The following is a 16,315-nucleotide window of genomic DNA, read 5'->3' on the forward strand; positions in this document are numbered from 1 at the left end:
TCCAAAACTGATTCTAGATCTCATCAAGCAAGCTCACAGCAGGAACCATTATACCAACTTTCTGTTGTAACAAAATACCTGAGACAATCCACTCAGAGAGAGGAAAGATTTATTTTAGCTCACTTTGTTTGTTTGTTTGTTTGTTTGCTTGCTTTTCTGGACCAAAAGCATGATTTTTGAGCTCTGGATTTTTCAAGAGAAGAGTTGGATAAAGCAGGCATCATAAGCCTGAAGAAATCCAGAAGAGCATGCGTGTGACAGAAGAGACGATGGTAAGTAAGGAGTTTCTGAGATGGAGAGGGACTTGTATCTGAGTTCTGGGAGGCATCCATGGTAAGAAAACATACTCGCAGGCAAGCTCCAAGGACAAGAGAGGAGCAGGAGAAAGACCTGTCCTAACATTGGTCTGCTCACTAACTGCACTGCAACTACAACCTGCAGCCTGGCCATCAGGGAGGGGAAAGAACAGTGTAGAAATGGACCTTGGCAGACCTGCAGCTTCCACTTACACTTCTTGGTTATTCTTCTTGTTGTTTGGTGGTTTTGTTTGTTTGTTTGTTTGTTTTGTTGCTCATCTCAAAGATGAAGTCTTACTATGTAACCTTGCTTGGCTTGGGACCCACTATGTAGACCAGGCTGGTCTTGCACTCATAGAGATCCACCTGCCTCTGCTGTCCAAGTGCTGAGATTAAAGGTGGACACCACCACACCTGGGTGTTGCTTGTTTCCTAAGTCAACACAGTGCTGACCTCAAATTTACTGTGAAGTAGTCAATGTCTTTGAACTTCTAATCTTCATTCTTCAACCTCTCAAGTGCTAGGATTACAAGTGTATCCCAGCACACTAGGTAGATATAGTGCTGAGTACGGAACCAGGGCTTTGTGCTTGCTAGGCAAGCCCCCTGTCAACCAACCTACTCCCCCAGCCTCTGTCTCACTAAGTTTTACAGAAGGATCTAAGAATGCTTCCATTTCCTTTTACTTGGTGGTGGTTAATTAAATTCCATGTTTACAGAAGAGTCGGGAAGGTCTAAAAGAACATGAGGTCTCAGAAAAACATTAAAGCAAACAGAAGACTGAACACAAATCAAGATATATTTCAATACCTGCTATTCAGACAAGAGATACTTACTTGTTCTTCTGTCTGTGAAGGGCCTTTGGCCTGCCACTCTGCAAGTCTTTTCCCTTCTTGAGTGGATCACATTGCCATCTGCCTCGACAACTCTTCTATAGTCTGCTACTAAAAATAGTAAGCAAATCTCAGCAGATCTGGGCATGGGAGTGGGCTGGAAGAAAAGAGACATGCCAGTGCTCTCCCATGGAGAGAGGCTATACTTCTGGAGGAGAAATGAAAGCAGTCTTGAGGTCTGGTGTGAGGAATGAAGCAGGGGAGGAACAGAATATTTTGGTGGGAGGAAATATGTGTCTAGTTTTCATAACTTGGTAAAAAATATTTGGTTGTGAGCAACAGAAAGGGGAAAGTACCAAACCTCTACAAAAGAAGCCAAATGAAGGAGATGGAAAGGGAAATTTGATCTATGTATAACAATAAAGATAAATGAAAAGAATAAACAATTAGTAAAGGAAGCCAGTAAGGTCCTGAGGTCTCATTATTACACTAAGTGTAAGTGGGCCAGATTTTCCCATTAAAGTTAGAGACTTTATGTTGAGTAAACATTTTAAATTATCTATAATGTATCTAGAAAAATATTTTAAAGGTTTAAATTTTTTAAAATTTATTTGAGTGGTGTGTGTGTGTGTGTGTGTGTGTGTGAGTGAAAAGTGAGGTCAGAGGGCAAATTGCTGAAGTTATTCTTTTCCTTCCATTATGTGAATCCCAGGGATCAAAGTCAGATTAGCAGCTTGGCAGCAAGTACCCTCACCTACTGAGCCATCTTGCCCACTCCAAAATAAAGTTGTAACTTTTTAAAAAATGTTGACAGTGAAGAGATAAAGATAGTAAGGCATAATGAAAGTGGGGATAGCGCAGTGGTAGAGTATTTGCCTACTAAGTATGAGGGCCCTAAGAGTTTGGGCTTAAAACCACTATAAAATGCATTATAAAGAACATTTTATGAACCAGAACCACATTAATAAGCTTATGATAATCAATGGAACTGCAAATACAGTTAAATAAAAATGGAGATTTTAAAACTTTCAGGGTTGATTCTGATTTATAACCAACAAACTATTTTATTTATTTATTTATTTATTTATTTATTTATTAAAAAGTCAGGCTTGGACCTCATGACCCTTTTGCCTCAGCTTCCAAGTGCTAGAATTATAGATGTACACCACTATATCCAACTAGCAAACACAGTTTATTTTGTTTATTTCATATATATATGTGTATATATATGTATGTATGTATATATATATATATATATATATATATATATATAGTTGTAAAGTAAAAAAACAGAATTTTTTTCATATATCCAATAGAACATTGTAAGGACTTACAATCTACTTGATTACAATGAAAGTCTTGCGAAATTTAGAAATTGCTTGTCTTTATAGCAACATTCAATAAAATTGGAAATGATTTAAAAATAACCAAAATAGCTTAATTGTTGAAGAATTAAGCTTAATTAATTGAGCTTAATTAATTGAGAAATTCATCCTTGATAACCTTTAGTATAAAGAAGAAAATAAATCAAGCCCTTTAGATTGTCTAGAAAACAGTGAAAAGAGAACCGTTTTTATTTATTTATTTTTTAATTTTTAATATTTTTATTACATATTTTCCTCAATTACATTTCCAATGCTATCCCAAAAGTCCCCCATAGCGCCCCCCACTTCCCTACCCACCCATTCCCATTCTTTTGGCCCTGGCATTCCCCTATATTGGGGCATATAAAGTTTGCAAGTCCAATGGGCCTCTCTTTCCATTGATGGCCGACTAGGCCATCTTTCGATACATATGCAGCTAGAGACAAGAGCTCCGGGGTTCTGGTTAGTACATCATGTTGTTCCAACAATAGGGTTGCAGATCCCTTTAGCTCCTTGGTTACTTTCTCTAGCTTCTCCATTGGGAGCCCTGTGATACATCCAATAGCTGACTGTGAACATCCACTCCTGTGTTTGCTAGGCCCCAGCATCGTCTCACAAGAGACAGCTATATTTGGGTCCTTTCAGCAAAATCTTGCTAGTGTATGCAATGGTGTCAGCGTTTAGAAGCTGATTATGGGATGGATCCCTGGATACAGCAGTCTCTAAATGGTCCATCCTTTCATCACAGCTCCGAACTTTGTCTCTGTAACTCCTTCCCTGGGTGTTTTGTTCCCAATTCTAAGAAGGTGCACAGTGTCCACACTTTGGTCTTCATTCTTCTTGAGTTTCATGCGTTTAGCAAATTGTATCTTATATCTTGGGTATCCTAAGTTTTGGGCTAATATGGATTTTATATAAATCCATGCAGAAGAATATGGACAGGCTTAGAAACCACTGTCATCCAAGAAGAAAGACTAGGGGCTGAGGAGATGGCTCCATAAGAGCACTTGCTTGCCACTATAAAGACCTGAGTTCAAATCCCCAACACCCATATAAGAATCCTTGTGTACCTATAACCCCAGCATTATGGAATAGACAGAGGTGGATCCCAGAATCTCACTGGTAAAATCAGCCTAACAGAAGAGAAGAATTTTAGATTCAACAGCAGACCACGTCTCAAGGCAATAAGGCAAGGAGCAATAGAGAAAGATGTCAGCCATTTTGCTCTGGGTTCCTCATGAGCACACAAGGGTACACACACTCACATACTCGTGTTCTGTCACCATATGCCAACACACAACACCTCACATTCACTGCGCTGGGGTTGAACCAGCCTTTGCTTATTTAGGCAAGTGCTTTGAGCCGCTCCAGTCTATAGTTACATATATTTTAAAGAGTAACTTGAGGAATGCAGAGGAATGCCACCATCCTCCTTAGTTCTCTTCTTGATCACGGACTGAGTTATTGAACTTTAAATCCGACACGGTTTGCAGACTGACTCTAAACTTAATATTGAACAAAGCACTGTGTCTGCTGTCCATGGTCAGTGGATTATGGCCATTCCAAGTACCTCAGAATTGTTCTAACTGGAGAGTTCCTGCTTTCTGCTTTTATGGTAGCCTTTATTTTATTCATTATTATGGTCGTATGTCTCTCTGAATCTTTCTTGCCTGAAGGTGCTTCACAACTCTTTAAAAATGAATGTGATGTGTAATATAAAAGCTGAGGTTCTAAGAATGTTACAAGCAAAAGCACAAAATATATGGTTTTACAGCTATAACCTTTTCTTTAATTAACAAGGACTAAGGGCCAGCAAGATTGCATAGTGGGGTAGAGATGCTGCCAAGCCTGATGTTCTGAGTGAGACCACAGAACCCACTCGGTGGAGGAGAGGACCACTTCTCAAAGTCCTCTGACTTCTACATATGTCTCTGCCCACTCTGCTACAAGTAAATGAACATAATTTTTAAAATTGTTGGGTGTGGTGACTTATAACTGAAATCCCACCATTCAAGGGGTCGAGCTAGGACAATTATCTTGAATTCAGTGCTAGCTGGGACTACACAGTGAGATGCTGTATCAGAAAAGCAAAAACTCATTATAAAAGAAGGGCATGAAACTAAAGAGAAACTAGCAGAGCTGGAGAATGAGGAAGGGGAGGAAGAGGAAGAAGAGAATGGGAGAAAAGGATGAGAATATAGCATATGCAAATGTGAACACGTCATAGTGAAATCCTTTGGTGCAATTAATATGTGCTATCAAAGATTTACCTTTCAGCATACTATCAATACTAAAGCCTCAGTTCGTTGCTGTAGAATCAATATGCAAAAAAAAAAGTGTCACCTCCCTTAAAGATATGGGCTGATGTCATGAAAATAAGAGGGTTGACAAGATGGCTTACTTGCCACCAAGACTAATAATCTGGAATAACTTATTAACCTGGAAGCCATATAGGGGAGAAGAAAAGCCATTCCTGAAAGGTGTCCTCTGACCTGACATATGAGCTGTTGGCATGATGCGAACATCTATGTACACAATATAAATAATTCATAAAAAGGCAATTAGTACAAAATTTGAACTATGATCTTAGTAAGTGATACCCAGTAATGGAATAAGCAATACACTGCGACTATGGGAGTCTCTATTCTAGGAATGCAGTGTGGGCCAGCATTAGGAAATACATGAATGTAATTTATATTACCTTTTAAAATATTCATTTTTAGTATTAATTGTATGGGTGTTTTGCTTGGATGTGTATTTTTGTACCTGTACCAGGGCAGGATGCATGCCCTGTGCCCACAATGACCAGAGGAAGGCATCATATTCTCCAGGACTGGAATTACAGATAATTGTGAAACACCATGTGGGTACTGGGAAGTGAACCAGGGTCCTCTGGAAGAGCAGCTAGTGCTCTTAACCACTGGGATATCTCTCCCCAGTCCTATTTTTTAAAAATCATTTTAAGATGCGTGTGTGTGTGTGTGTGTGTGTACGTGCATGTGTGCAAAGTGAGTGCAGGTGCCCATGAAGTCCAAAAGAGGGTGCACTGCCTTCTGAAGCTGCAGTTAACAGGTGGCCCTGAGCCATGTGACATGGGTGTTGGGAACTGAGCACAGATTCTCTGCAGAAGCAGTGTGTACTCTTAACTCGGAGCCCCCTTTCTAGGCCTTACATAATTAACAAAGGAGGAAAACATACTATATGGGCAGTTCCTAAATTTTAGCAGCAGCAACAAATAAAAAATAGAAAAATCCTTAAATACAATAAGGCTTATTTGCCAAAACCCCCAACAAAGCTCTAAATGCAAAGTCTACTATGAGACATATTCAAATTGTAGTGAGTCAAGTAGTGCCCACCGTGGGTGTTAATGTCATCTGGAAGGTTCTGAAAAACCCTGGAGTGTGAGGATGTGGAATCAGCCGAATACATGGTGTTAGTAAGGAGATGGTTATTCACCATGAGATCCTAATTAAAAGAAAAAAGCAACTAGAATTGGCGTGTGTCACATGATTTGATAAGATGAACAGATACAGAATAAATAAACTCAAAAGACATTCCATGTATGAACAATATGTCCCATGAAGTAGAACTGTAGTGGTTTCACTCACAACAGAAACCAAGTACTTTTCTAAAACTTCCGTTTTAGAAAAGAATATGTAATATCTTGTTGAACATGAAGCAATGTCTGAACAGATGCTAAACATACAGTGTTCCTGAGCAAGAACTCATAGAAGAAAAGGTTAGTTCTATATTTATCTCTATACTTATCTGATGCCCAGTTAGAAAATTAACAGGGATTACCGATAAATTTGATAGTTACCCAACATTCCATGTGAAAGTCTGTGAACATACCACAGTGTCTATATGCTAGTAAGGGTTTTGAATCCACCCGGGCATGGCAGCTCGTGCCTGCAATCCCAGCACAGGGGTGGGGGTCAGCGTGGGGTGGGGGCTGAAGTCAAGAGGATTGCCATGAGTTTGAGGCCTACCTGAGCCACACAGTAAGCTCCTGATCAGCCTGGCTTACAGTGTAAGGCTCTGCTAACCAAAACAAAAAGATTCAGAAATCATTTGTGTGGGTCTAGAACAGGAACATGGATGCTAAAAGATAAATATACTTTTGGTTTATGATAAATGTAAGATTGTAGCTCTGCATTGAAAAGCAAATTCACTTCAACACAAGTTGGCTTCATTTTTATCCAGATAGAAGAAAATAAAGTTTGGCACTCTATCCTTGTACCAAATACAAAAATACATTTCAGATGGATTAATGCCTATAGGGGATAAAAAAAAAAAACTCAGGAGAAAAATCTTTATTTGGTATAAATTGTAATTCAGTAGAAACAGAAGTGTTAACTAATCCAGTAACCTATGTAATACAGGATTTCTGGAGTTCAAAAAAAAAAAAAGTCTATTACTGTTTAGCAAATAATATAGTTAAGACCAGCAGTGGAGGGGTTGGAGAGATAGCTCAGCTGTTAGCTGCTAAAGAGTACTTGCCCTCTTGCAGAGGACCAGAGATTGGCTCCCTGCATGCACATTGTAAAGCTCACAACTGCTGGTAACTCCAACTCTAGGGGGGTTTACAGAGGCCCGCACGCACACACACGCAGAGTGAGAATGACAGAGACAGAAAAGGAGAGAGTCAGGGATACACGAAAGAGACAGGACATAGAGAGACAGAGACATAAAGTAAAATACAAGTAGATTTGGGAAAATATTTACAAGGAAGCCAAAATATAAGGGAATAGTGTATTTAATGAAATGTGTAGTTCTTGCAATATAACAAGAAGGCCTGTTTTATGGAAGGATAGAATCAAGTGACTCACTAATAAACACAGGAAGCCCCTAAAATTTAGCAGGAGGTGTGACAACATACCAAGATCTTTGTTTGTACTTACTAGGTTTTACTAGGTAAAAATTCAAAGAACTTATTTTCACTTTGGAAGGAGGTAGTAAGTAGGAATGAGTTCTTAGACATGACTGGTGTGACTGCAAAGTGTTGAGGTTGTGTGTGTGTGTGTGTGTGTGTGTGTGTGTGTGTGTTTCAGAAGAGGTCATTGGATCTCCTGGAGCTCGGTGCGGGACATCTTTGCTACCCCACAGATGCATGAGGCCAACAAAGCGTTTGTGCTGCTTGCAGTCAACCTGAGTGCACTCCAGATGAGGGTTGTAGTGTTGCCCCCTCTCTCCACACAGGCCTCAGAGCCCAGCTACAGTAGCCCCAGGGTGCCATCTATCTCTGTTTCCCAAGAGGCAAAGCACTGACAAGCTTTTGCCAGAAGGGCAAGAAGCCAGTGTGTCTCTTGAGTGGGCTCGTAAATCAGTGCTGTCTTTGGAGAGCAGTGTGTGTAATCGCTGCTCCAGCTAGTGTGTCTCTTGTGCAATGAACGGATGTGGCTGCATTATTCAACTTTCTTCTTTGACTTCCCTGCTCGAATGTACTTTTCAAAATGTGATGGTGATGAGCATGCCTCCCCCAGGGAACATAATCCAACACTAACAGAACTGGCACCCAAATTTGGACATACTAAGGAGTTTCAAATGCTTAGGTTAACCACTTGCCATGTTGTATGCCAGTGGAGCTCTCGGCCCAAAATGTTATGACGTATGTGTCGCTTCAAAAATCCTCTTGCTAAAGATGAAATAATTGCTAATTATATCGCCCATGAAATTTACATAAATGTCAGAAGACATGGTGCTATAGTGGGATCGTGTTTGTTTAACTCTGCTCTTTACTTCATTACTTGTTTCTACTCATCATGTGATATGTGGTATGTATACACAGCATGCACAAAGTGTCTGTACACCGTTTGTAGAAGGGCTGTCACCATGAAGATCTGCATCAGCACTACCTAGAGATGAAGCTGGCTCCGGGGACACTGTGGTGTCCTTCCTCCTTCCTGGAGTGGCTTTAGCAGCGCTGCTTTTGCTTAGAGTGCTCCCACATGGGTCCATTCCTGACATCGGGTGGTTTGAATAAGAATGGCCTTCATAGGGATTGGCATTAGGAGGTGTGGCCTCATTTGAGTAGGTGTGGCCTTGTTGGAGGAAGTGTGTCACTGGGGGCAGGCTTTAAAATTTTGAGTGCACAAACCAGGCCCAGTGTCTCTCTGCACACACTCTCTCTTCCTGCTGCCTGTGGAGATGTAGAGCTTCCAGCTATCTCTCCAGCACCATATCTGCCTGTACAAGGCTATTCTTCTGGCCATGACTACAATGTATTAAACCTCTGAACTATGAGCCAGCCCTAATTGTTTTTCTTTATAAGAGTTGCTGTGGTCATGGTGTCTCTTCACAGCAATAGAAATCCTCAGGTCTTCTAGGCTTATACCTAGTCTGCTGAATCCCTTATACCATTCCCCTGGGGTGGGGTGGGGGGTGGGGAGCCTGCCCTTAACTCAGAGGTATCAGAATTGTGTACTAAGAGCAGCAGAGGTGACAGTGAACCTTTGTTTCTAAGTCCATACTACGTACATTGTGCACAGGAGGTAGAAAGCACAGGAGGTTGGGGGTGGAGGAGGGGGGACAGCCAGGGACTCCGTAAACTAACAACTTCACCTCTACCACCACATTACTGCCTTAAATTTTAACATATGCGTTCAGTCCATGGCAAACTCTTTGTGGTAGTTCAAGTTTTCCATCCACTTCTGTTGCATTAGTGAAAGAAAAGAATTACATTCACTAGTTAGTTATTTAAAAATTAAAATACCCACTGTCCAGCTGTCACTGCTATTGCTAGTGGGGCAGTAGAGTTCTTCTGTGTCTGTTTCAGTGAGATAGATGTGGCATGTGTGGGATGTGTGGGATGTAACTCCTTTCTGTGATGCACATTTTTTGTCTCTTTTAGGGAGCTGTATGTCTTGGCTAATGCGCTGCTACCTGTCAGCAGGGGTTAATTGGGATTTTGTTTTATTGAATGTCAATCATGTACTAAAGAAACATGATTCCTTTGTGGTTCAAAAATTGGTCAGAAAAAATTAGCAAGGAATTATGGGGAAATTGACTTAACTGTAAAAGACACTGTCAATTAAAATAACAAGTCTAAAATGGCTCTTACATTTGAATGCATCTAATCAGAGATAAAATTGTGAAATTTTTAGTGTACTAATACCTGAAGATAGTCCTATAACATTGTGTTTAAGCTCAGTTTCAAGACGGTTTTTACTCTGTGTGTGTGTCCACTTGGTACATGAGGTCTGTTCTTTCTGCCATGTTGGTCCCAGGGATAGAAGAAGCTGAAAGCATTTTTACCTGCTGAGTCATCTCACACAATATAGTTTGAAAGCTTAGTTTATAACAGCAAAGCACGCCCTCCTTTACATACAAACTTTATTTAAACGGATGCATGATTGATCCTTTGTGTAATTTTGGCTTCCAAATAAGGCAACCATTACAGATAAAGAATAGACTTCTTTATTTTTTTGCATGGGTCTCTTGACTCATCTGCTCTTTCGATTCAGTCAGTCTTTTCGACTTCACGTCACAGTTCACAAAGACTTTCTCCTGGGTCGGGTGAAGCTGGACGTCATCCAGATTTTCGGGGCAAAATGTCATTCTGAAGAGAAACAAAAGAACACGGTGTGATGTTTCAGGTGGGGCTTGCTTACGTGTCTCATCTTTTATCAGAGCCTAGACCAGTGGTATATTGCATGCAATAGGATTTTTTTAACATTAGATTCTTAGGTTTGAGTATAGTTTTATAACTTAAGAGGAAAAACAAAACGTGAGTCAGTGAAAGCCATCCTCAGAGGACTCAGCACTGAAACCCGGAGGGCCTGCGAGCCGGCTTCCCTTGTGTTTTCTAGTTACAGCTCTTCAGACTTGACAGTGAGGGTTGTTTCTCATTACATTTCCCCTGTTCCAGGACAGACATCCAAGGCTCCGCAACCTCCTGAGCAGGCTTAGCTCCCCAGAGTTCAGCCTTGCTAATTCAGTCTGCAGCCCTGCCTTCCTGCCTATTGGTGCTGACACTGCCCCCTTAGGGTGTTTGTTTAGGAAAGCAAACACCTGGCTGCTTTGACCATTATTTTGGCCTAATTGATATTTTATACTAACTTCAAATCTAATTGTCCTATGTATGTATTTATGTATGTATGTATGTATGTATGTATGTATGTATGTATGTATGCATCTATCTATCTATCTATCTATCTATCTATCTATCTATCTATCTATCTATCTATCTATCTATCCTTCTCTCTACTCATCTATATAACTGTTCATCTACCCACCTAGCCTTCTGCTCACCCTAGTCATCCATCCTTTTGTCTGTCTATTCATCTACCTCTCTGTCTATCTGTATATTTATCATTCAACTAGATATCTGTCCATCTACTTATTAGCACAGGGTGAGTTACTTAATCTACTTTTTTCTTTTATCCCTTGCATTTAGAAGAGTGGTTGAGAGTATAAGGTTTTGTGTTTGTGTCTTGACTTTGGACTTTGGATTCCCAAAGGTGCTAAACATTGGTCACATGAGACAGGTTGTATGATTTCTATTTGTTACTACAGACCCCAGTCTTAAAGAGGTAGAGTTATTATCTGAGGCTATACAGATGGTGTGCTATGAAGTAGGACTGGCCAACACAGCATTCTGACTGACTCTGCTAGCCATGGTATTTAGTTCACTGGCTGTCTCCTGGAAATCCCTCAAAGCCTGCTGCAGCCCAGTCCAGGTTTCTATAACCTGAGGCACTTGTCTTTAGTGTTCCTGGGCTGTGAACCACTGGGATCTTGGCATTCAGAGACCACAGACTGCATCAGTAGCAGCTGAGAACTTGTTAGAAATGAGGAATCTGTGGTCCCACCTTGGTCTACTAAGGCAGGCTTGCATTCTGACAAGTTGGTAGGCTCATTTAGATTGGAGAAGCTTGTGGATGGAGCACACCATTAGCAAAATTAATTTATCCTGCTTTCCTAATGGTGTCCTGGAGTCTGTGGTGAAAGCTACAACTCAAGCATTTGGGGGTGTCCCAGCCATCCACCCCCACCCCCCCCCCATGGTGGCCTGTGGTGCTATGTAGACAGATAGGCATATTTACAACTTGGAAAACTACAGAGGCTGTAACTCCTGGGTCCCTACCCTCTGTTATTCCTTTATGTGTGTGTTGTGTTTTCATATGAGTGCACATAGGAGTGTGTGCACGTATGGAGGCCAGAAGATTAACCTTAGGCATCATTCTTCAGGCACTGTCCACCTTGTTCTTTTCAGACAGAGTCCCTCATTGGTTTGGAACGCATCAAATAGGCTAGGCTAGCTGACCAAGGAGTCCCAGGCAGTCTGTCTCCACCTCCCTAGCACCAAGATTACAAGTTCATACCACTACACCTAACTTTGCTTGGATGGGTCCTTATGCTTGTAAGGCAAGCATGTCATTGACTAGACTATCTTTCAAGCTTTCTCCACCCCTTTTAAGCAACCCAGAGGAAGCAACTGATGTACCTTTATTACTAATACCCAGTGAGGCAATTCTGCTAAAGTGGGCTAGAGAAAATCAGATTAATGGAGCCAAGACCAATAGAGAAAGGCACTATTTAAAACAGTATAACAGCGAGAAAGGGGGCAATGAATCTGACCCATGCAAGGCAGAGTTAGGTTTAGACACTAACTGTAGAACATCTGCGAGCCCTAGAATCCTGACTCGTGCATCCAGGATATCCCTGTTAGGTCATGTGAGATTAATGTTAAGTTCACTCTGTCCCATGTCCTCTATACTTTAAGCCTTTTTCCTCTTCGCCTTTCTTCTTCAGAACCATACAGTGTGCAACAGTGTAGACAGCAGTGCACAGAGAAAGGCAGACAGACTGCCACAATGAACAGCCACCTATGTGGGCAACTATCTTTAGCTAGGAGGCTGTGGAGAGGAGCACTGCTCAGGAGGACTGTGGACCCAAAGTGCCCTCAAAGTCTCACAAGAATAGCCAAGGGTGTGAGGAGGGGAAGCAGTTTAATTTTCTCCGCGTGATCATGAGGAGGTCGTTTGACAGCTGCAGAGTATGAGTTCAGCAACTGCCATGGTTTTGCATTCCAGGGAGATAAAAATCTCAGAGTGCAGCTGCGGAAGGACCAAGGCATTAAGTCTGCCATGGGCAGGCTTCGGGTGGTGGAAACTGAGGCCGAGGGAGGCATGCTGTTTGGAGGTGAGCGGCCTACTATTTGCTATCTCTGCTAAGGCAAAAAGGGGAACTGGAATTTCCTGAACACAGAGGGCAGATCTAGGAAAAGTCGTTTAGAAGCACAGAAGTGCCCTGCCATGGAGAATACAAAGCTATAGAGAAGCATGGTTGCCATGGCAGAGTATGTTGAACATCTCTCTGCTCTGCTAAGTCTGTAAGCACCACTGTACCACACTTCCCTTTCTTCTCTCCTACTCCCATCCCAACCCCTTCATCCCCCAGGCACTTTGGAGCCAGAAGAGATGGCACAAAGAGTCACATTGTTCTTATCAAGCTTCCTCAGAGTTCTCCTAGGTCTCTTTCAAGATACTGGATCGGATAGATGCTCTGCACGTGAGTCCAAGAACTCTGCATATTTAATAAGCTTCCCGTGACTCTTCGGCACCTAAGGCGGGGTGGGGTGGGGGGATGACAAGAAAGACACACACACAAACACACACACACACACACACACAGAGAGAGAGAGTCACATACAGACACTGAGACACACAGAATGACAGAGACAACAAGAAACGAAGAAACAGAGATAGAGAAACAGAAAAAGAGAAACAGACATAATACACATAGAGAAAAAGAGACAGAGAGAGACAGAGAGACACATAGAGTGACAGAGACAAAGCGAAACAAAGAAATAGAGAGAAACAAAATACACATACAGAAAAAGAGATGCACACACAGAGTCAGAGGGGGGAAGAGGGGAGGGGAAAGAGAGGGGGTAGGGAGAAGGGATCTGGGGATTGCAGCCTCTCAGGCCCTTCTCTGGCTCAACGACCAAGCTGGATGTAGCTCTCAGCAGTCCTCCCCCAGTGCTCTGTCTGCACCCTGGGCTTTGGGAAGCCTCAGACTCCAGAGGAAGTAGCTGGTGATAGCCACAGCTGAGAAGAAGCTGGCCATGCAGTCAGAAGACCTTAGCCTTCATCTTTGCCTTCCACCTTGGGTTGAGTGAACAAGGGAGGGCCCCATGTCTTCCCTGCACCTATCACCAAGATGCCTGATACCCACTCCCTGTGACTGAGGGGAGGCTGAGGTGAGAAACCACTTGGAACCCATGGGCACAAAGCAAGGAGCCGTTACTGTCACCTTTGCTGCGTCTCTCCAGCTTTGACCCAGATGGTCTTCAGAATGAGGCCCGAGTGGTGAGGTTCTATGCCCCATAACATGATGGTCTGCACTGTGTTCCACACATTGGACCACATTGCACTGTTTTCCCACTTGAACTTGAGCACGATCAACTCGCCGATGTCTTTGTCCAGTGTGATAAGGAAGGAATAGGTTTTATTGCTGGTAATTCCTTCACCCCTTGAAAATACAAAGGGAACCAGTTAGCTGAGTTTAGCTGTAGCACCCAAGTGCCACTGAGGCACACTCAGGGAACCTAAGTGACTTTGGTGGGTATTTTTGTTGCATTTCCAAAACCAATGTTCAATAAACAATATGGGCAATAGGTATGGCAGGTTTCCCCAATAATAAAATCAGATAGCCATACTATTTTCTATATTATCATATCAGAAAGGATCTGAGATCCATTGCTGTTATGAATGGAGTTGACATCTTTTAGCATGGTAGGGTTGAGTGATGGATCTGAATAGTCTCTGTGGCTAATTCACACAGACAACCCATACCACACTTTTTTCCTAAAAAGGGGCCCTCTTTGTATAAACAGAACCATCCATTAACAGGACAGAAAAAAAAATACAGAAAAGGATTCATTGACTCACAGCAAGACTGACACGCTACTGTGAGGCATTGTGACTGTTCTGTTTATGGGTCTCCAAGACCATACAGCTTCCCTTCGCTGAAAGAGAGAGAGGCCAGCTTGGCAGTGCCCTGTCTCTAATCCAGAATGATCCCTCAGGGGAAATTATTGACAATACAGAGGTAACACTTCCTCTAGGTGAGGCAAGTTGAATGGAGAGTTCCATGATATGGCTCGTCTTGGCTCCTGCCAAGTGTGATAAAGATGGTGTGGGTGTCCGCACAGCTGCTAGGCTGTGAGCATCCACCCTAAGGGTGAATCCCTCAGCATACCCTCGCAGCAGAGCACAGCAATGGTAAGTATTACGCTGGGGACAATCTTTAGGAAGCTAAGAGCTGTCCCTACAAGGAATGCTCAGCTCATGCCACGTCCTGAGGGGGTCTTTGGGGAGGGTTGAGAAGCTAGAAAAAGTTGTGGTCATTTTCTGAATGGTAACCTGGGGAAGTGGGTGGTCTCTGAGTGAGGTATTGTGGGGCCACTTGTGTGAACAGGTATGTCACGGAGCGGTGGTCAGATGGGGCTGGCTCTCCTGGCTGACTGAGTTTGCTCACTTGCGATGAGGGACATACTTACAGTTTTGTTCCTGGGCATGTTTTCCTGAACTCACTGAGAAGGTGTTCAGGAGCCTTTGTGAGGACCTCTGCCTCTCCCTCACACCTTCTCCCAACCCTCGGGAGAAGGGTCTTGTCTGCTTTGCACACTTGAGGAGAGCCCCTCTGAGTTCTCTTTGTTCACAGGGCGATAGCCCCACCATGTTCATGGATGGGTGCCCAGAGTCCTTCCCTGAGCTGGGTGAGCCTGAGATGCAATGTGAGACAGGAGTGGGTAGGGATCCCATTGCCCAGCATGTTTGGGGTAGCCATGGTGGAAAGTGCCCAAGGAAAAGTGGAGTCTGTAAGAGAAACAAGTATGCCATCACCACAGATGGGCCACACTGGGACTTACAGGGTGATGGGAATTCTCTTTATTTCTTCTTTTGTTCCCAGCAGCGACATGGTAAAAGTAGGCTCTACCGGCTTTTCGATTTGATTGATGAACTGGATCTTGAACTGGTAATGATAAACTAGAGGTGGAGGAGGGAAGATGGGGCCAAGATGGGGAGGAGAAAAAAATTAAGTAGGACCCTTTTCACACACACACACACACACACACACACACACACACACACACACACACACACTTTCTTCTTCTTTTGAGGCAGGGTCTTATGTAGCCCAGGCTGGCCTTGAACTACCTAGGTAGCTGAAGATGACCTTGAACTTTTGATCCTCTGCTTTGCCGCCATGAGTGCTGGGGTCCCAGGCATGCTCCACCACACCTGGCGTATTCAGCGCTAGGGATCAAACCTCAGGCCTTTGTACCTGCGAGGCAAGCTCTCTACCAACCAAGTAAGTGTGTGTTTTAAATGAAGCAGGATTGTGTGTAATCCTTGCTGGACTTGGACTCATGATCTTCCTGCCTCAGTTTCCCTAGCACTGGGGTCATACATTCCCCTGATCAACTATTTATGTAGGAATTACAATTTAAACTCCTGCACTGTTTTTTTTTTTTAATTTAAAAATGCAAAGGAAAAAGTTTAAATGGTTAGGCACCAAAACGTTAACCATTTTTTTTTTCACCTGAGAAGTGGGACTGCATGTGATTAGTTTTCCTCCTTCTCTGTCTCTGTGTAGCCTGAGTACGACACGGGACTCATAGCGTATGTGTAATAGTAAATGGCGGTGGCTGCGGATGGCCCTGTGAGACACCCAAGGTGTGGGACGCCTTGGTTTTATTCCCCAACACCACAAAGTCAAACGAAATAAATACTGTCCCTGAGGGCTGACATTCTAGGTCTTTGGACCTCACAGCACAAGCACACACACACACACACACACACACACACACA

At 42.8% G+C, this 16,315-nt stretch overlaps 1 protein-coding gene across 5 annotated transcripts in view; it reads right to left on the reverse strand.

Annotated features, from left to right (window-relative positions):
• Positions 1-9,769: 9,769 nt before the first annotated feature.
• Positions 9,770-16,315, reverse strand: part of Lipc (lipase C, hepatic type) — a 128,219-nt gene continuing 121,673 nt past the window's right edge. For 4 of the 5 annotated variants that reach the window (XM_029481398.1, XM_021173401.2, XM_029481399.1 and 1 more), the window contains 3 exons: positions 15,373-15,490; positions 13,752-13,970; positions 9,808-10,050 (listed from right to left, as the gene is read on the reverse strand). In XM_029481398.1, the coding sequence (XP_029337258.1) occupies positions 9,909-10,050; positions 13,752-13,970; positions 15,373-15,490 (479 nt within the window). In that variant the 3' untranslated portion in view covers positions 9,808-9,908. Of the gene's footprint in view, positions 10,051-13,751; positions 13,971-15,372; positions 15,491-16,315 lie in introns of all 5 variants that reach the window. The other variant, XM_021173402.1, reaches the window with a different exon arrangement.

This window comes from Mus caroli, chromosome 9 (genome assembly GCF_900094665.2).
Source record: "Mus caroli chromosome 9, CAROLI_EIJ_v1.1, whole genome shotgun sequence".
Taxonomy (NCBI): Eukaryota; Metazoa; Chordata; class Mammalia; order Rodentia; family Muridae; genus Mus; species Mus caroli.